Source organism: Petaurus breviceps, unplaced genomic scaffold (genome assembly GCF_028583685.1).
Source record: "Petaurus breviceps papuanus isolate PSGF00001 unplaced genomic scaffold, PetGlider_PUasm1.0 118, whole genome shotgun sequence".
NCBI lineage: Eukaryota > Metazoa > Chordata > Mammalia > Diprotodontia > Petauridae > Petaurus > Petaurus breviceps.
This window is the reverse complement of record NW_027185616.1, coordinates 12,527,401-12,549,553: the sequence shown is the minus strand read 5'-3', so window position 1 is coordinate 12,549,553 and position 22,153 is coordinate 12,527,401. Positions and strand designations below refer to the sequence as shown.

At 36.5% G+C, this 22,153-nt stretch overlaps 1 protein-coding gene across 8 annotated transcripts in view; it reads left to right on the top strand.

The window, feature by feature from the left end:
* SNX29 (sorting nexin 29) overlaps nucleotides 1–22,153 on the top strand; it is a 691,881-nt gene that overhangs the window by 560,455 nt on the left and 109,273 nt on the right. For all 8 annotated transcript variants that reach the window (XM_069086196.1, XM_069086188.1, XM_069086239.1 and 5 more), the window contains one exon: nucleotides 3,749–3,889. In XM_069086196.1, coding sequence (XP_068942297.1) covers nucleotides 3,749–3,889 — 141 coding nt within the window. The remainder of the gene's footprint in view (nucleotides 1–3,748; nucleotides 3,890–22,153) is intronic.

Sequence of the window (22,153 nt, the reverse complement as noted above, 5' to 3'; positions counted from 1 at the left end):
TTACACTCTAATGAGGGAGATCAAACATAGCAGTAAGTCAAAAGGAAGTTACAGGATCTCGCTTCAGGCAGGCCAGTCTTAGAGGAATGTGAGGTGTAGAGATTTTAAGTGAAGTAGCCTGTTGTCATACAGGCAATAACATAGATAGGATATGAACCCATAGTTCTTGGCTCCAGGTCCTACACTTTATGTACTGGCCATGCTCTTTCTCAACAATGCAAAGTAGAATACGAGAAACAAAGAAGAAAATACTATTGAGCAATGATCGTTTCCAGGTTGGGGGAAGGGTGGGGCAGTAGGGATAGAATAGACACCATTTGCTATTGGTCTTGTGGTTCTGTAAGCATAGGTAAGGAGGGGACATTCCAGGCGCGTGGGAGAATGTAAGAAATGGTTAGGGGAGTAGGAAAGGTGGAATGTGTATGTGGAACGGAGTGGTTTGCTTTGAATGTAATGCTGAATGCTTTAAGGGGGTAGATTGTAAGGTAGGGCTACCAAGGTAGCCTGATTGTGAAGAGCCCTGAATATAATCCATTAGGTAATGGGGAACTATTGAAAGTTTTTGAGGCTTGGAGTGATATAGCTATACTTTAATCTGGCATTGGTGGATATGATAGATTTGGCAGCAAGAGACGAGTGATGGAAAAGCTGTTTAATAAGCTATTATAGCAGTCATGGGGAGAAGTAATGAGGTGGTGACTTTTTCATTATATGGTTCTAAAGATAATCTGCTTCTGATCCTGAGTATTTTTTTTTGCACTCTTAACGTGTCATCTGAGTCCACGAGTCATATGTGAATGCCCAGATTTTTAGCTACAGTTATTTGTGCCAAAGGATAAGGGCAGTGTTAAATGCCTTCTCAACAAATCAGATAATTCAAAATTTATTTCCACTTGATTTTGGCAGGTATTATGCAGTTTTTATCTCCCCAACCTCTTTTTTTTTTCAAAAGCAGACGTACCTAATTGTCATAGAGATTAAATTTATATTTCCCATTGGAATCCTTATGACCAGAAGTGATTGTTTTATTCCTCTTGCAGCCTAATCATTGAACACAGGTAACCTTTGGGCAGTATAGATATTGAGCTACAGAAAGTTGATACTTATTCAAGGATAGCCACTAACTGGTCTATCTGAGATCGTAGTGGGAAAGAGTACAGCACAGAAGGGGCCTCGCCATTTCCCCACTCTACGTAAGTTAAGGAACTTGGATTGTCAGTTTCCATTGAAAGAGGAAGGAGATATGAAGCTATGAAAGCAAAACCTTGGTGGTTTATAAAGGGTGGAAAAATTTAACTATAATAATTTAAAGGGACTCCTTAGGATTTTTAGTAAGAAATCTTATGTAATGGGGTCCTCAGTAGAACACATCTGGAGACCCCTGACATTGAATATATATAGATATCTCTAAAAGCTTAATATAACTGAAAATGGATTCTTCTGTGATGAACAGTAAAATCTATTATTCTTTGACTACCTGTATAGGCATTGTATTAGGGTTTTTCATCATGTCTCCTGTTGTAAAAGAGTCTTTATAGTGTGAAATTCTTGGCTTCAAAATGTTTTATGAAAAATGCAAAGTCAAAATTTATTGTTCCCTATTAAGCATTTCAGCTGTTTTTCTGAACAACCCACTTAAATTGGAGAAGCCTATTGTTATAGCAATGACAAAGAGATTTCTAGAAGTTTATTGACAAAAAGCAATTGCAAACCATGTTCGACATTTATCATCAATATTTTACTCTCTAGGCTGTTATTAACTCATATGAAATATATTTTTAATACATTCTCCCCCCTTCCCTATTTTCCTTTGGCTGCAGTTGCTGTAGGGAGGCTTAACAGCCTTTCAGTGATGTAAAATACCACTGGCATTCTTGCCCACAGGGTATGGTTCTGAAAAGCAGAACATCTTGATGAAAGCAATGAGGTTTTATGTCCTAAATGGGCACGTTACACCTTACTGTTGTTTTATCTTCAGTTTCTCCTCAAGTGTGAGACCAGATCTGAAACTCCTTTCTTCTGTACCTATGACTATACTTCAACATGTACATGAAAAACAACAACAAAATGGCCAAATATTCAGATGTTTGGTACCACTTAGACTAAGAAATCTGGTGATTAATTGAATTTATTATTTTTTCCTCTGAAGTTTTGCCATTATATCCTTGTAATCTTTATTGATACATTTCCAGCTAAATGGATATGGATGTATAGTCCTAAATAGGTCATACTTAGGCAACCCTACATTCTGTAAGTACCTCTTTCCTAATTTATTTTTACTTCTAATAATAATCTATAAATTACTTGGCTTAGTTGGAAAGGCCTATATGGTTTACCTGATCTTGGATTGCTCGTCTCAGAATATTTGCACAGATCTGGTTGGGAGTAAATCAGGGCATCTTTGAAGTCTGCAGCCCAGCTTAGATTTTCTGCAAATAAGAAGGCAATTTTGAAAACATTTATATTGAGTGAACATAAATTACATATGGGGTTTGTTTTCCATCTTGATCAAGTCAGTCATCACTTGAACTTTGTATGAAAATTGTATTTATCTTGCGCTTTGGTAATGCTAAATGGCAGTGGTGAGCATGTTCTAATCCTGCTTAACTATGGATACCTTTCAGGTCATGTGGCATAGTGGAGAGAACATTGGATGAGGCAGAGGATTTGTGTATGAATTCTGGCTCTTCTGCTCCCCATCTGTGTGACCTTTGGCAAGATGCTTCACCTTGTCTGATTTTTAAAGCCCTTCACAATCTGGTTCCAGTCTGCTTTTCCAGGTTTCCTCTTACCCTCTAAGTTACTCTCCTTCATTGATTGCTTTCCTTGATGGAATATACCCTTGAGCTGAACTGACTTTGCTGTTTCCTGTATATGATATTCTGTCTTCTACCTTCTCATCTTTGCAGAGTTTGTACACCATACCAGACATGGCCTCCCTCTTCTGCCTCATATGATTCCTAACTTCCCTTAAAGTTCAGCTCAAGTATTAACTCCTGTAGGAACGTTCTCCTTTTCTGTCCATTTGCAAGTGTTCTCCCCTTTAGTTTCTTTGTATTTCATCTCACCACTGGACTCAGATGGCTGCGGAGGAGAAAGTGAGGCTGATGACTTTGCACAGCCCTCCCTCACCTAAATCCAATTCACTTGCAAGTCATGGCATCACCTTCCTGATGTCATGGTCCTCTCTGAGCATGAAGGACAAACAACCGCAATAATTTCATTTCCTTATATACACATTGTTCCTTCTCTCCTCCCCCATAAGAACATAAGGGTCCGAGGAGCAAAGAGACATTTTTCTTTTGTCTTTGTATATCCAGTACCTAACACATTGTCTGACACATACTAAGCACTTAAATAATGTTTATTGAATACAAGAATGAATGAGTAAAATGAGGATATGGACTAGATCAGTTATGTCAAACTCAAATAGACATGGATCCTTACTGGTCACATATTGATTAGAAAGCCACAAATTAACATGATATATCTTGTATTATGCTTTCATTTATTTTGTTAAGCGTTTTCCAGTTACATTTTAATCTGGTCCAGATTACGTTTGGGAGTTTGGCCACCCCTCTAGACTAGATAACCTTGAAGACCCCTTCCAGCTCTATGACTGTTAGTAAATCCCGATGGATGAAGACTCTGAATGCACAGACTTTCATCAGAGGTTTTTTAAGAGGTACACTCAATGTGCTTTTTCTAGCTAGAGTTTAATGTTTTTCTTTCTATCTTTTCCTGACAGGTCTATATCAGGATAAAGGACGATGAATGGAATGTATATAGAAGATATGCAGAATTCAGGAGTTTGCATCACAAGTTACAGAACAAATATCCTCAAGTGAGGGCCTACAGTTTCCCCCCTAAAAAGGCCATTGGAAATAAGGTACTCTACCAAGAAAAACAAGTTGCCACTTTTGTTTGTGTCATACAGCTAATCTACATTCCTAATCATGTATTCTGATTTTAAGAGATGGAGTTGGGGAGACCTAGGAAGACGCCCATTGTTGATAAATTCTAATTCTTTTCCATTTTGGGAATTAACCTGTAGATATTCCTTCTCTATCAACTTTGTCTTGGAAAAGTATGATTAGAATTAAGCATAACTCAGCTCCTTCATATGTAATACAATATTGTTGTTTGGGTTGAAATGATCAAGGGTAATTGTTGACTACTGATTTGCATCTTATCTTGAAACACGTTTCATCAGTATTTCATGTATTAAAATCAGATTAGAAAGCTAATTTAGCTATAATATAGCAAACACCAAAGAAAGCAAGCATATTCCTATATCATATTCATCTCAGTCTCTTATAAGATGGTATGGAATTAAACCCATAAAAATGCAAGATTTGAAAATTCTGCAGGGTATTTTTGATTTGCTAACACCAAGAAGGAGTAAAATATTTTTAAAAAGAGAAAAATCATATAAACTATTCATTTTTAAGCTATGATATATCTTGGGATCTTCTAGAATTTCTCCAAATGCTTCAAAAACACCAGCCTGCTTAATCAGTAAGAGGACAAAGCTATGATATCGCATGTTTCTTAAAAATATGTATCTATTAGAGAAGCAAAATCACTTAGTAGATACAGAATTAGCTTCAGAGCCAGGAAGTCCTGGACTCACATCCTGCATCTTATACATAATGACTGTATGACCGTAGACCAATCACTTAACCTACCAGTGCCACAGGTAACTTTCTCAGAGTATAAATTTCTGAGAAAGTTCTAATTGCTATTAGTAGAGGATATTCCTCACTGACAATTCCCTGTACTAATGAAACCATATATATATATATATATATATTTCTTTTTTTAAGTAACTATTATAAGACACACTTTTTTTAAAATCACATTGAAAAATCCTTGCAAGAATTCCCATTTAGTTCACTGTGCACATCAATATCAAATAATTTTCTAACAGAAATTGTTCTTGCATATAGGTGATTCATGGCAATTCAGATCAAGTCAAGTAAAATCAACAAGAATTTGAATGCTTAATATGTGCTAAGCACTAGGAATACTCTTTTGAACTTGACCTGAACTCTAGCATTCTATAATATCTATTCTATATCTATCTATATCTATTTTATTTATATTCTATGTCTATTATATTCTGTAATATCTGTTCTATAAACCTTCAGCATCAAGAGACTGTATTTAGTATTTAGTGATTATAGTGTTAATCTTAGAGTCAGAAAAACCTAGGTGCATTTTCTAACTCTGTGACCATGAGTTAATTACTTAATTTTTTAGTACTCCAGGCAACCCTGTATACCCATATAGACTAGGTTTTTCTGTATTGGTTAAGGTGCTTTCTTCACTAGGGAGTTCCCTACACTGATAAAAATGACAAATTCTGGCCAAAAAGAAAATCATAGTTTACAAGTTGAATTTAATGAAATGAATCATCAAATCTGTAAGTGTAAAGGAATTTTAGCAAATATAAAAGAAGTAAATATGATCTACATGTTTGTGAGCCCAGTCAGGATGTGTTGTTGATTTCTAGGTAGGTAACCTTGCTTCACCAGAGGTTAACTTAACTGTGACCATGTCTACATGCATAATTGGAAAGATCCATCTAGGTCAATCCTCAGAATGAGTTAAGACATGAATATTTATAGGTAATAGCTTTCATTCCTGGCTAGATATCTTCTTCCCCTCCACATTGGTGGTCACTGTAAGGGCTTGAGTTAGGAGGAGGTCCTTATATTGTTATTCAGGCGTATGACAGTTGCTAATTCATTAAAAAATATTAGGATGAAGAGCTTCTTTCCTGCCCAAGCTGTCATCTCAACATTTTAATTCCCCTGTCCAGTAGTAATTGTACTTTGATTCCTTCTTTTCTTTCCCTTTTGGCTTAGTAAGACATAATTGCTTCCCCTAAGTCTACTTTGGCTGCTAGTCAGGACAGATCTGGGGAATTCTCATGATTTCCATTATTTTCAAGAAAACGTGGAGATTAATAAGGTCATTGGTAAAACTGTATAACTTAGTTCTTCAACATGATTCTGGTAGCCTAGTGACTTTTTGTATGTGGCCAGTAGCTGCTTTGATATCATTAAGGGCTAATTCTCCAAATATTTTTGATTATTAATTGGCAAAGAAAAATCAGTGGGGCCAAGAAACATGTCTTTTCTTATTATGACTTTGCTTCAAGAATAACCTACCAGTCCACTTGGGTCATGAAGAAATATCCAAGCTGATACCATAATATATTTGGCTTGATTGAATAATAAATCTTGTGTTACTATAACCCCAGAAACTGTTAAATTAATATACATTGGGAATATAAACTTCAGAATGTTGTTCAAGCAAACATTCTACAAAGATTATACTTTTTTTAGATAAATGTGTTTCTGCTCTAATTGTCTAGATATCTATTCTGAAGATACTGCCTTTTTTCAGTGGCCATTGATAATGGCGATAGTAATCATCTAAGTATTCAAAAATTAAAATGTCCTCTTAATTTGTCCATGAACTTGCTTTTTTAAACTAAAGAATATTTGGCATAATGAACATACTCAATATCTTTTATATGTATAGAATTTGTCTTTACCAAAGCATAAACTGCTGCCTTCATATTCAAAGCATATATTTAATTGGATATGCATGAAATATAAGAAAAGAATGATAACTCTTAGAGAATGATAAACATGTTTAGTAATACTAACACATTCACTAGGGATATCTTTTACTTTTATATCCCATCAAGCCCAATTCACATTAGAACATAATTTTCTTTCACATCAGCTACAATCTAATGAGGTTTAATCATAGTCAAATTTGATACCTGTCTCCTGGAGACATAAGAGACAGCATGGCGTACTGTGAAGAACACTAATCAAGTGTTAACCTGAGTTCTAATCACTGCTTTTTTATTTCGACTGAGTTCTGTGTAAAGTCCCCCAAAGCTTTCTTTCCTCATTGTGTCTGGTTTATCCTCCACTCCTAAAGCAGACATTAATGCTTGCTCTTCTAGAGACATTGAAAGGAAGTCTAGGGGAAGCCTAAAATCTTCCAACCTTTGGAGTTTCACAAGGTCATGCTCTGTTTGGAGGTTAGAGAAATTCAGAAGCTGTTCTATTTGATTAGGTATTTTTCCTCATTTGTAAAATGAAGGAAGTAGATTAGATTACTTCTAAGATCTCTTCCAGATCTAAAATTATATTTCTATATACATAGTATATGGGAATTAAAGTTACTCATTAATTTTGAATATTGCTGACTTGTGGTTGAATATATTTTATCATATAAAGGACCTTAAGGTTTTTTTTAATAGTTTATTGATAATTTTTGAATCACTTGGGTGTCTCTCTGTATTCTCCCCCTCCCCTTTCTGGAAAACCATCTGGAGAACCAAAGAATTTTCTTTTAAAGGAAAGGGAGGAAGAAAAAGGGGAAAAAAATTGGAAAGCCAACAAATATATAAAAAAAACCAAACCTGACATCATTTTCAGTGTCCACACTTGTAGATCTTCCCTCCTCTTCCCACCTCTATAAAGGAATGTTAGGAGGTATTTTCTTGTGTCTCCTTTTTGGAACAAAATTGTTCTTTATTATTTTGTAACATACATTCTTTTGTGTTTGTTTCTTTTTAAAATTTAATTAATTAATTAATTAACTTTTGGTTTACTACATTCAGCTCCACAAGCTTTTGGCTTCCAAATTTTCTTCCCCTCGCTTCCCTCCCACCTCTCTGCCTCTATGGCCTCATTCAATCCAATATAGGTTCTACAAATACCTTCACATTAAATGTTAGTCAGAATGAGAAAGAAGAAATAAAGCAAAACAAAACAAAATAACAGAGAGAGCAGGTAGTTTGCTTCAATCTGCATTCAGACTCCATAATTCTTTCTCTGGGTGTGGATCCCCTTTTCCATCCTGAGTCCTTTGGAGTTGTCTTATAGCCTTGCATTTCTGAGAGGAGCCCAATCTGTCAAAGTCAGTCATCACTACAACATACCTTCTTTTATTTTATATATAATCTCCATTTACATGATCATAGTTATTGTGTATGCCATTTTCCTGGCTCTGCTTATTTCACTTTGTCTCAGTTCATGTCACTCTTTTCATACTTCTCTGTCTTTGTCATGTTCATCGTTTCTTATGGGGCACATATTCCAGTACATTGTTGTAGCAGAGTCTAATTGGCAGGCATCTACTTTTTTCTAGTTCTTTACTACCACAAAAAGGGCTGCCATCAATATTTTGGTGAATATGAAGTCTTCCCTTTTTTTTTTTCCATTGACCTCTGTGAGGTATATACCTGCCAATAGGATCTCTGGGTCACAGAGTATGAATACATAAAACAATTTATTTGCATAATTTCATATTGCTTTTCTGAATTGTTGTACTAATGTATAGCTTCACCAACAGTCTGTTAGTGTTCCTGTTTTTTTACACCCTCACTAACATTGATTGTTCCCATCCTTTGTCATCTTTGTGAGCTTGCTAAATGTAAGGTAAAACCTTAGTTGAATTTGGGTTTTTTTTTTTCCTTATAAGTAATTTGGAGCATTCTTAAGTATTGCTGTTAATCGTTTGTAATTCTTTTGAAAACTGACTTTATATCTTTTAACCAATTATTTATTGGGTGGTGTCTTTTGGTCTTAAGTATCTCTGTTAATTAGCTGAGATATTTGATAAAAACTACTTTTTTTCCCCATTTACCTGGGAAGCTTGAGGTTTTAATGGACTGAAATACAAAGAAGAAATGGCTAACACAAAATGTATAAATGGAGTCTTTCTAGTCTATTCAGACTAAGGAGTCTTGGCAGGTAGATTTAAAATGAGACCTAAAAGTGGTAGGCAGCATGGTGTCATGTAAAAAGCACTGGATTTGGATTCAGAGGGCTTGGGTTCAAATCCTTGCTCTTTAACTTACCATCTGTGTGGCTTTGGACAAGTTCACTTAATATACCCCATTGTCCTTCACTTCCCTCAACTCTTAAATGAGGAGGTTGGACTAGATGATCTCCAGTATCTTTCCCAGGTCTGAATCTTCTGATCATGAGAACAAAATAGGTTTTACAACTTACTAGTAAGTTGTTCTCTCTTTTTTCTCATTCTTGTTCTATTTCCATATCATTTCATAGAGGTTGCTAGATCAAGAAGGTATTTGGGAACTTTAAAAATAGTTCTCTAAAATGATAGGTCTGAGATATTCTTATGGACAACTTACTGATATGTTTCTTGAACTAGGCAAAAGACTGAATTTTATGTTATCAGAAGCCCAATTTCAGAAAGTATTCATTTATTAAGCCTAAATAAGATTTACAAAACTATCATTTTTCCTCAGGGTAATAGATTAGTTCACTGAAAGTTCGTCCAGCTGAATTACCTGCTTTTCTGGAATTAAGGCAAGGCAAATCTGTTTCGTATATGCTTCAAGTAGTTTGGCTTACTGTAGAAATTATGCATTTAAATCCTCATTAAAAGCACATATACCAGTGTGTGATAGAGGATCAGACTGGACTTCATTAAATTGTGGAAAGCTCCTTTTGAGCTTTTTGATTCATGCATTTAAAAATATCCCCACAGAAAAAAGTACAGTGACTGAGTAGAATTCAGAGCAGGAGCTAAGTTAACCTTAGAAGTTTAGACTTGTGAAATCCCATTGTTTCCTTGTGAACCTGTGAGGAGGAAGAACAGGGGAAAGAGGCATTCAGAGGGTTAGCCAGTGGAAGTCGAGGTTAAATATAGGATGCCATACAAAATTGTGCATTCCCTTTCATATCCCCATTCATTTGGTTTACAAAGCTTTTGAGTTCCAAATTCATTTGTAATCTGTGTTGAATCATGTTACTGCCTGCATGTAGGGCACACAAACAATTTTTCCTTTCGTATGCAAGAAATTTCTAAATATTGATGGGTACAGAAGCCAGGGAGTAGGTAAGAGAGAAGGAACATTCATTTCTTTTGTCCCTCAGTCTTAGTCTACTCCTTTGTGACTATTGCCCTAGAAATTTGGATATGACCCATGTTTTTGCACTTGTACAAAATATTGCTGTGTTCCAAGTTTCTGTGGAAACTTGATTACTTAACTACCTAGATGAAATCCAAACTTATGGAAAATTCCAGGACTGTTAGGTGCCATTGTTTGTCTTGCCTTGTGAATTTAGAAAAACTGTTAGGACAGGTGTTCCTATGCAGAAAACAAGGAAATAAATTCTGGCCAGAAGTCTGAGAGTTACTAGGGCAGAAAGTCACAAAATTCTACAAGTTCCTATGTAGAATAGCCAAACTCCAAGGGGAATCCTGCCAGAAATACCATCGTGCAGAACAAGCTCTAAAGGGCTACTAAATTCTCTTTTGCTTTCTTTAATAGAATCATGAGGGAGCTCAAACATCATCAAGGTCTGCCAGAAGGAAGTAGGGAGAATATTATTCCAAGTGATCGGAACTATAGAATAAATACCACAGGATCTGAGCTTGTTTTTAATTTTGACATTCTGATAATCACTGTGTAAAATATATAGGTACTTAATGTTTTAAGTGTGAAGAAAAAATAATTTTTATTACATAGCATTACATTCATATTCCTTCTTAATGCTTTTTCTAGAAATTAGTTACTAAACACTTCTTTCCAGGAAAATCATGTCAGAAAGAGATATATAAGTGGACCCTCAAATTTGAACACATTACTTTTTGTTTTGTTTTTTTGGAGGTCAATTGGGGTTGTGACTTGCCTGAGGTCATGTTAAGTGTCTGAGGCCAGATTTGAACTCAGGTCCTCCTGACTCTAGGGCCAGTGCTCTACTCACTGTGTCACCTAGCCGCCCCTGAACACATTTCTTTTTAAATAGCAAATGGGGAGAATTTCCATTTAAATCCAAATTAACACCCAGGAAAAAAATAATCCATGAAATATTATATGTGATTCAATAAATAGCCCAAAGCTAGATTCTTTACATACTTAATGGAAGTTCCCAGCCTTAAATGGAAGAGAATAGAAGTTCTCTGGAATCTTAAGTATGAATTTTATTTGAATGGTGAAGCAGCAAGCACCCCAGTGTCCCTAGGGTGGCTGCCAACACAGGTTCTTGGATCTGCTTTGCCAAAGAAAAGCAACTCAAAATGGGTTAACAAGCTTACTTTAATCAGTCAAACATATATCGTTTACCTGGTTCAGGGGAAAAAGGTCAGCACCCCGAACTTCAGAGTATACAGACAGAATTATCAAGACAGAGAAACAGATCAAGTAGACAGGTTTTCAAACTGTCCAACCATTACATCCATACTATATCAACATCTGGGTTTTTCAAAGCCAGGGGACTCTCAACAACAGCTTCCCAGAGTCTCATCTGATCAAATCACAGAACACTTCTCAAAGTGAGCCCCAGAACAAAGCCTCACATCAGGGTTTATATAGCCTGCTCCTGGCTCAGAGAATGTAACAACCTTCTGGACCCACTGGCCAATCAAAAAGCATCTACTGAAAAACAAGCCTCCCACCCCAGGCTCCAGGTGCACTTTAGCCTAGGGGCAAGGAAGATCTTAAAAATTTACATTCCCATTACAAATGGAGAAACTAAATTTCAGTATAGTGAAAGGTGGCAGGGCATAGTTACATTGTGAGCATTCATATTTGTCAATTAATTGATATTGCCCAGAGGACAGTGCTTTTGGAAAGAATTGATGCTGTGATTCTACCGTCATTTTTTTCCGGGATTGTTTATTTTCCTTTAGATATCACATTAAAAGATGAAAGTTCCCTTACTCCATCACCACCCCCACAAACACACACACACACACACACACACACATTTTATTGAGTAAAATAAGTCAGTATTGAGTGAGTTTGTTTCTTGGCAACATAGGATTTAGAGTCAGAAGGGGCCTTAAGAGATCATCTAGGACGACTAGAGCACCAGCCCCACAGTGAGGAGGACCTGAGTTCAAATCCGACCTCAGACACTTAACCCAAAAACTAGCCTTGTGACCTTGAGCAAGTCACTTAACCCCAATTGCCCTACCTTCCCTTCTCAGAGAGAGAGAGAGAAAGATTATCTAGTCCACAACTCACTCCCCATTTTTAAGGTAGGAAAACCATGACCCAGAAAAGTTAAATGATTTGTCCAAAGTCAGAATAGGAGCAAAGCTGATATTCAGGCCCCAGATTCTCTGACTCCAAATGCAGTAGTCTTTCCAATATGCCATGCAAAAGAAATGATGTGTTGCCTTTCATTTTTGTAAAGTCACTGGTCTCAAATACTCAATTATTTGTGTGCATTCTTTTAATGACAGTGTTTCTTCACAAGGCCATATTCCTTCTAATGTGCTTGTGAATTCAGTTATCAACACGAATAAGTTATATATTCATGAGAAAAATGATTTTATGATTAATGGTCACCAGTCATGTTATCTCACAATAGGCTTCCCATTCTGGGATGAGAATAAAGGAATTCCTAGAAATTCCAGTTCTAGAGAAAGGTGGTTGTTTTCAGTTGGATTGTAAAATATCAGCACTCTTCTCCCATTATTAATTTATGTAGGCTAATATTTCTCCATATCATGCATGATATTGATGGCTACTTAGTTTCCCAAGCATTTCCTACATGTGAGGGTACAGATAACTCATAAGATTTACCCTTTGCCAATCAAAAGAGCAATCTCAAATAAATGCATTGATTTTCCAACAAATTCCAAGTTAATCTTTATAAAACCTGCATGTTTGGGCGGGGTGTTATTAGTCTAAGTTTCAGTAAATAATTTTTAAGGGATTTTTGGGTTTAGGGATTTTTTAAAAGGTATCTTTAGAACAATCTTATCTCCTCTCTTATCCCTCTTCTCTTTGCCCATACCCAACTCACTGAGTCTTGATGGGTTTTTTTCTTTTCGAAATCAGTCCTCTTTAGCTGTAGTTTATTTACTTGAAACTATCCCCCTCCTAAGCCTACCTTATCTTAGCATAGTTTCCCATTTACTTCCCTGTATTTCTACCTCTCTAATTCTTTTACCTTTTTTCCTTAAAAAAAAAAAATAATAAAACCAAACCACTCCTCTTTGCTCTCCCAGAAGAGAATAGAGTATAAGGTTCAAGAAATCACGGTGCTTTCTACTCCTAACTTCTTTGTGTCTTCTATAATTATATGAAATAATTTGTCCATAATTCAAGAAATAATATATTCTTCCCCCTTCTTTCTATCTTCTTCTCTAGGATGTTTCTTTTTCCCCTTGTTGTATTTTTTTAACACCCCCATGCCCATATAGATTTTTCTCTCTTTATACCTTTTTTTTTGGAGGGCAATTGGGGTTAAGTGACTTGCCCAAGGTCACACGGCTAGTTTTTGTGTTCAGTATCTGAGGCCAGATTTGAACTCAGGTCCTCCTGACTCCAGGGCCGGTGCTCTATTCACTGCTCCACCTAGCCACCCCTTCCCTCTTTATTTTGCTGATTCTTAAAAGCATTGGGATTTTGAAGAGACAGCAGTTCTCCTCCTTGTTCCCTCGTAGCATATGAGCACTTAATTTTCATTTGACCCTTTGTGGTTGTTTCTTACATTTCTTTTATTTGTTGAGTTTGTCTTTTGAAAATTCCATCCACTATTAAAAAAAAAAAAAACAACACAGGAAGACTTAGAAGGAATTAGTTCCTTTAAAAATCTATCCTTCCTTGTTCCTCTCTCTCAGGGGATTATGCTTAATTTTTGTTGGATATATTAGATGAAGCTTATGTGCCAAGGACTATTCTAATTCCTAGGGATACATTGTATTTAGTCCATGCCTTCAAGGAACTTATATTCTAATCGAAGAAGATGACACATAAGTGGGAGCTTGGGTTAGCGGCATGGAGTTGGCTGGGGAGTACAAGTCTCCTTCAGTATATTATATTCTAACCATTCTTTCCTCTCTCATAGTTGATGCAAAGTCCCATGTATGTATGACTGGTTCCTGTGGGATCTATCTCTTCTTGGTCATTTGTTTTATTTTTTTGATTACTTTGGGAACTTCACATCTTGATAATCCCATTTCTGAGAATGTTAACTCAGGGAGTGGTTTCTAGATCTTACTATTCTTTGCTTTGCTTTCTGGCCTGGTACCAACACTTCTGAATGATTTTCCTTTATGATTTATTTAAATATTTATTCATATTTTTTTCTATTTTAATGCTTTTAGTAGGTTCATTAATCTTATGTTATCTTTCCATACCCTATTTTTCAAATTAGGTGTTTTTGATAGTAGATCATGACTTTAGTGCTAGAAAGGACCTCATAGATCATCTAGGTCAAACCATTCATTTTACAGACAAGAAAACTGAGGCCCAGAGGTTGAATGACTTGTCTGAATGGCCCAAGGAATAAGTGGCAGAAAGAGGATATCTTTCATGTTCTCCTAATTTTGTTGTCTTTTGAGTTTACTTCATTATTTATTGCTGTATCCTTGAATTTTGTTTTCCATTCCCTCCGTTCTATTTTTCAGTATATCCACTATTTTTGCTAACGTTTTCCAGCCTCTCTTCTAAGCTGTCTACTCTACTTCTTATTTCTTTCTTCACTTCTTTTATTAGTCCTTCCAAAAACTCTTGGAGTCTTTGCAGATATTCAATAATCTTTCCTGGAGTTTTAGTTGTTGAAGAATTTTCTTTTTCTAGAATATTGTTCCTAACTTACATTTCTTAGTAATACTAAGAATTTTCCTTTAATTGTTTGGTCATATCCTCTTTTTTGCTGGTTCCATTCCACCCAAGCACACACACACACACACACTCACACATACACAGAGCAGGACTATGACTTGCCCTTCTCCCTGTTAAGTTATATTTGGTTCTGCATGAATCATTGATGAAGGAAGATACCCTCAGAGACAGCTGAAAAAATCCTTGGAGATTATTCATCCCAACTGCATTTAGTTTCAGGCTTCTTTGCTCCACAGCATCCATCGCTACTACAGCCTCTAGGTGTTGGGTAGGGGTATAGCCATTGTGCATGGTTGGTATTTGACATAACTTTGAGGTGCTAGGAGGGCTCTTGGTGATTTATGACCTTACACCCGTCCTGCCACTAAGCTCATGCACATGAGGCTCATGTTCAGAGTGAGGGGAAGATGTATAGCATTTGTTCACCCCCCCCCCAAAAAAATCTTCCCCATATGCTGACACCAAGCTCTGGATCACAGTGGCTCTGATTATTCCCAACCCAACTGCAGATGAGTTTTCCACAAGTGGTTGCACATCTTGGAGACCAAGTGAACAGGACTAACTCCATGTAACACCCCCAGTTATTAATCAGCTCATTGAACATATCAAGTTGCAATAATCCTTATATTCTCCTGACCTTTTCTTTACCCTGCCTTGTTAAGAGATTTGGCAGTCCTTTCTTTGGTTCTCTCTCCAATTTCAGCTGAGTTGCTTTTTTCTTTTTGAAAATTGTTTTTCCTAAGCACCCTTTGTTTCTGACATTTTTGGATTCTGTGTTGAAAACCTGATACTGATGTCCTCATTTATATTTGGACCCACCCTTTATTTAGCCTTTTGCTGATTCTGTATCAGCTAGCCCTCTGTTGATCATTTCCCTACAAATAAATGCTAGTTCTTGTAGTCCCTACAATCTTCAACCATCATTTCTTACTTAAGTAATAGCTTTGTGACCCAAAGTAAATCATTGAGTCTCTCAGTGCCCTAGTCAATTCACTAAGACAAAAGTTGGAGAAACTTTCATTGATGGGGGGAATTTCTTCATCTGGGAGTTTCTCATTCCTGTGAAATCACAGGTCCAGTTCCTATCACTGTCCAGGTGCATGATATTTGAGAGTTATTGGGGCAAAAATTTCAAATCAACCTAGTGATTAACCTCTCAGAATTTAGACTGTTTTCCAGAAATTCCTTGGAGTTTTGAACTGAAGTCTTCAAAACTTTAAAAACTTATTCCACCCCATCTCTCACACCTTTTTGTTTATTGTCTTCCACCATTGAAATGTGAGCTTCTTGAAAACAGGGACTACTTTCTTTTTGCTTGTATTTATATCTCCAGCACAGTGCCTGGCACATAATAAGCACTTGAAAAAGATTTCCTTCTTCCCTTCTTCCTTCTTTCCTTTTTTTCCTACTTTTCCTTCTTGGTAGAACCTGCTGGAGTTTGAATTCCTTATAGCCTTATGTCACCTCTACACTACACTGAGGCATTGATTTAACATGTACCCATTTCCAGATCCATTTGAATTATATCTAGAAGACTTCTTAGATGTTAGTATCCCCGGGCAAATCATATTGTATGTTCTTAAAGAGAAGCATTGTAGGGTTGTGACTGAAATAATGTCTTCAGTATCTCCCCTCCATGTCAACTGTTCCCAAGATATAATTGGTTCAGAGGACTAAGTGCTTACTTCTTACTCCCCTGAGGACCCCCTCCCCTCCAAAACAAGAAAAAAAGTCAGAGCATGAACAACTCCATCTGCTCCCTAAGGCTTTAACCTGCAGACCACAGTGGGTAACACAGAAGCAAAGGAAGCTGTGATTAGCTGAATCAAGGTTATATCCCCAGTGAATAGCATTTCCCTGCTTTAATTGTCTTTCTTTTGCTATTGCTAAATAATTTTCCTTTTGTTGACTATCAAATCTGAAAGCTGCATCTTTTAAAAAATGTTTTTGAATATGGTATTTCAGCCTTATCTTGATTCTGAGGTATCTTACTGGACCCTCTTAAGCCTAGTCTTATATAGGTAGAATGCAAAGATATCTCTTTTTAAAAAAAAATCATTTATTTACTTTTAGTTTTCAACATCCATTTCCACAGGATTTTGAGTTGCACATTTTCTCCCCATCTCTCCCTTTCCTGCCACACTAAGATGGCATGCATTCTGATTATTCCTTGCCCCAGTGTGCCCTTTCTATCACTCCCCCCCGGTCCTCTCCCCCCTTATTTTCTTGTAGGACAAGATAGATTCCTATACTCCATTGCCTGTATATCTTATTTCCCAGTTTCATGGAAAAATAATTTTAAACATTTGTTTTCAATTTCCAAATTCTCTCTGTTCTTCCTTCCCCACCCTCCCTCTTTGAGAAGGCAAGCAATTCAATATAGGTTATGAATGTGTAGTTATGCAAAACACTTCCATAATGGTCATGTTGTGAAAGACTAACTATATTTCTCTCCATCCTATCCCACCCTCCCATTTATTCTATTTTTTCCTTTGACCCTGTCCCTTTTCAAAAGTATTTGCTTCTGACTACCTGCTCTCCCAGTCTGCCCTCTCTTTTATCATCCTGCCCCCTGTTATCCCATTCTCCCTTACTTTCCTGTAGGGTAAGATACCCAATTGAGTGTGTATGTTATTCTCTTCTTAAGCCAAATTCGATGAGAATAAGATTCACTCATTCCCTTTCACCTCTCTCCTCTTCCCCTCTATTGTGAAACCTTTTTCTTGTCTCTTTTATGTGAGATACTTTACCCCATTCTATCAATCCCTTTCTCCTTCTCTCAATATATTTCTCTCTCACCCCTTAATTTTGTTTTTTAGATATCATCCCTTCCTATTTAACTCAGCCTGTGCCATCTATCTATCTATCTGTCTGTCTGTCTATTATCTATCTATTTATCTATATATCCTCCAACTACCCTAATACTGAGAAAGGTCTCATGAGTCACAAATATCATCTTTCCATGTAGGAATTTTAACAATTCAACTTTAATAAGTCCCTTATGATTTCTCTTTCCTGTTTACCTTCTCTTGCTTCTTTTGATTCTTGTATTTGGAAGTCACATTTTCTATTCAGCTCTGATCTTTTCATTAAGAATGCTTGAAAGTCCTCTCTTTCATTGAATGTCCATTTTCCCCCCTGAAGTATTTCTCATAAAGTCATTAGCTTCCATTTACTCCATTCTAATTTTGAAGGAATCATTTTCTTCAGTGAGCTTTTGGACCTCCTTTTCCTTTGGGCCAATTCTGCTTTTAAATGCCTTCTCCTCATTGGATTTTTGGACCTCTTTTGCCATTTGGGTTAGTCTATTTTTTAAGGTATCTTCTTCAGTATTTTTAAAAAATTTCTTTTAGCAAGCTATTGACTTGTTTTTCCATGATTTTTCTTACATCACTCTCATTTCTCTTCCCAATTTTTCCTGTACTTTTCTAACTTGATTTTTTAAATCCTTTTTGAGCTCCTCCAAGGCCTGTGATCAATTCATATTTTTCTTGGAGGCTTTGGAAGTAGAAGCTTCGACTTTATTGTCTTCTTCCGGTTCTATGTTTTGATCTTCGTCAACAAAGTAAGATTCTATAGTCTGAGTTTTTTTACACTGTTTGCTCATGTTCCCAGCCAAATACTTGACTTTCTAACTCTTTGTCAAGGTAAGACTCTGCTGCCAGTGGGGGGTGGGTGGGGGTGGGGTGGGTATAGTGTCCCAGGCTTCAGGGGTCTTGTATCAGCCCCACCATCTGTGGGCCCAGAGCTCTGGAAGCAGCCACTGCTGCTGCTGCTGCCGCCACCACCACCACTACCACCACCACCACCACCACCACCACATCCGCCGCCGTGGGACTGGGACCAGACCACCTTCCTCTTTCACCCAGATCCCATAGTTTTCCCACTGACTTTCTATGCTGTCTTTGGTGTTTGTGGATTGAGAAGTCTTGAAACTGCCACAGCTGCGGGTGATTCAGTCCCCTGAGGCCTGCTCTGGCCTTGTCTGTGCTGGGCCAGCCAACATTGGACTGCCCTCCGCTCCCAGCCTGGTGCGATACACCCTTCTTGTCCACTTTCCAGGTTGTCTTGGACTGGAGCTTTGTTCCACTCTGTCATTTTGTGGCTTCTGCAGCTCTAGAATTTGTTTAGAGTAATTTTTAATAGGTATTTGGAGGGGTTTGGGGGAGAGTTCAAGCAAATCCCTGTTCTTATCCTGCCATCTTCAAAGACCTCTCTTTAGAGCAGGAAAACCTGGATGCTAATCTTGCTTCTACTACTAACTAGCCATGTGACCTTCGGCAAGCGACTTACCCTTAATGGGGCCTCATGTCCATTTGTACCCATAGTGCAGGAGTATTTTTATTTCCATAAATCTTTGTTGTTCCACTTGATGTTTTTTAAATGTTTATTTATACAAAAAAGCCCAATTTTTTGTATTCACTTTCATCACAAAACTGTCATCCTTATTTGATGCTGATGAAGAACTGCTGATGTTTGCAAAGAACTTTAAAAGTACTTTTCATTTTCCTTCCTTCTTTTGGAGTATATCTTTACCATTTGGCAAATTAAAATTGACAGACTATCCTGTTACCAAGTATCAGCCCCCTGCTCAAGCTCTGCTGGCTCCCTATCACCTCAGGATCAACTATAAGCTGACCTCTTTCTGCCTTTCCAGTTTAATAACATTTTGCTTTCCTCAATTCACAGTGTGGTCCAGCTGCACTGGCTTACTTGCCATTCCTTGAACACAGCTCTGCATCTCGAGCTTGGAATAACCTGTTCTTCACCTCCACTTCTTAGTTTCTCTGACTTTCTGTAAATCTGGGCTTCAGTTTCATGTTTGCAAAAAGCCTTATGTGGTCCTGTTCGCCCCACTACTAATACCCTCTGGTCTTAGATATATTTTGTATATGCATAGTTCTTTGCATATTATCTCCCCACTAGAATGTAAGGGGAATTTCCTCCCACTTTCTCTGTATCCCCAGTGCTTAGCCCAATGCCTGGCACTTAATAAATGCTTGTTGACCACCTCGCCTTTTAACACACAGAACTGGCAAACGATCCTTTTGTCAAATCAGTCTGATGCATTGCTGTACACCTTGAAATGAGCTGGGGAAGACTGTTTCCAGAATGTTATATTCTTGGTCTGAAAAATGACATGAAATGAGGGATGCTTGACAGTCTTTGCTGGACATCTTTTGTAGTCAGTATTTCTGTGGCTGATATTTTATTACTATTCCACTATTTAATTTCTCATTCCAGTTGTAAAGGCCTCCTGAATATATTTAATCTGTCTTGCAATTTTTTTCATAAATTCTTAGCTGACTAATTAAAAAATAACTATTAACACTTCTCAATTTTTACTCAGTTCTTTTAAGAACTGAGAATAATTGATGTCTATTTCAGTATCTTCCTTATTATTTTAAGATAGCTTATTTTATTCCCTTTATTATCTCTTCTGCAAGTTACCTCCCCCCCAAAAAAAATTATTCGCCATTTATATTTTCTCCTACTTTCTGTCCATTTTTAGTTCTTGTCTCTTTTCCCTACTCCTTTCTGCCATAACGTACATGTTTTTCTATTCTGGGTTCCTTACAGACACAATGTAGGAAAGGAACTTTTTCTTCTTATTGTTTTTCTGTAAATACACTGATATAAGCATGGCTAGCAATAATACTCCTTACAATTTTTAATTAGATGGTCTCCAGATTAAAATCCATAATGTGCATCTGTGTGTGTGTGTGCGTGTGCACCTGCTTGTGCAGGTGGGTGTGTTTTTGTGTGTTTACAACTAAATATAGGACCTTCTTTCAGTATAAATTCTTTTATGGTAAAAGTCTGTTTGTTTGAAATACACTTACACAATAAAAGGTTATTGCAGTTTGTTTGTAAGTAACGTAATGCCTTTAATCTATAATTCAAACTTCCAAAGTCAGACTGACTATCCTGAAGGTAGTGTTACTTTAAGTCCATCAAAATCCAGGTTTTTTTTTTTACTTTTAGCTTACTTTATGAATTTTTAAGTTCTATGACTTTTTGACTTCCTAGAAAATTATTTTAAGACATAATTTTTATTGGATTCACTTCATTGATGAATAAGAAATTCAGCTAGTGTTTTATCTTTTAGAGGCTCAGGAATATAGACCCAGTCTTGCCAGTCATGTTATTTGAGATATAAAGAACTCTTGTCCCCTTTTAATTGCTCTAGAGAATACTTACTAAAATCTTTCTCTCATAAAGAAAAAAATGAAGACTTACTAATGACCGTTCTTTAGAATAGTTTTCTAGTTTTTAGTTTAACCAGATGATGTAGTATATAATGGAAATGTTAAAATCAGAAATTAATTATCTATACATTCATTAAAATAACATTTCTTGGTATTGAGGTTTGGATATTTGATCTTTCATTTATTTACTGAAACTTGTCTTTTAAAAAATTTTTTACTTCTTGCCAGCATATCATTTTTGCCTTTGGTTCTTGCTGAAACTGATGAAACTTTCTAATTGCCTTTTTCTTGCATCTTTCATAAAAAAATTTTAAAATGTTATATATCATGTGGTAGAGTAGAATTTAATGGGATTTTAAAGAGTTTTTCAACCACCTTTTTTTAAAGATGAGCAGACTGAAGGACATGGTATTGAAGTTATCTGAACAAGTCCCAGCTAAGTGAATGTCAAAGTCCAGAGATTAGAACCCAAGTCTTCTGACTTCTGGACCAGTCATCTCTCTAATATACCATTCATGAAAAATACAGTTACAGACCCCATTTCTTCACATGTTAAATTAATTGTTTAGCTGGAGCTAATTCCTCTGGTAGATAAAAAGACTAATTTTTTTCATATCAGTTGGCTGCATCGAACTATGCCAGACACCAAGTGCACAAGAGATTTTTCTCACATGTCTGTTTCTTTTGATCTTAAATATAAAGTTAAATAATTTTCATAAAGCTGAACTGAAGAATTATAACACTTAAAACTATTTTTATGCAGCATTACCTGATGCCCTCATGGGAAGTTTACCTCTTATGTTCAATTAAGGGTGTAGTTTTGTCAGTCAGTCACTAAGCATTTATTAAGTTCCTGCTATGTTCCAGACACTATGTAAGTATTGGGGTTACAAAGGTAAAAGACAGTCCCTGACCTCAAGGCACTCATGTTCTAATAGAAGAGACAACACACAAACAATTATGTACATGGAAGATATATACAGGATAAATAGGAAATAATCAACAGAAGGAATGTTTTAATATTATGAGTGATAGGGAAAGGCTTCTTGTAGAAGGTGGAATTTTATGTTTAATAACAATGTATTGGATTGTATGACATCTTGGGGAGGAGAGGGAGGTGGAGAAATTTAAAATTTATGAAAGTAAATGTTGAAAACTAAAAATAAATTAATTTGTAAAAAAAAAATTAACATTTTTTTTAAAAGACGGAATTTTAGCTGGAACTTGAAGGAATCCAGGAGGTACAGATGAGAGATAGCATTCCAGACAGAGGGAACAACCTGTGAAAATGCTCAGA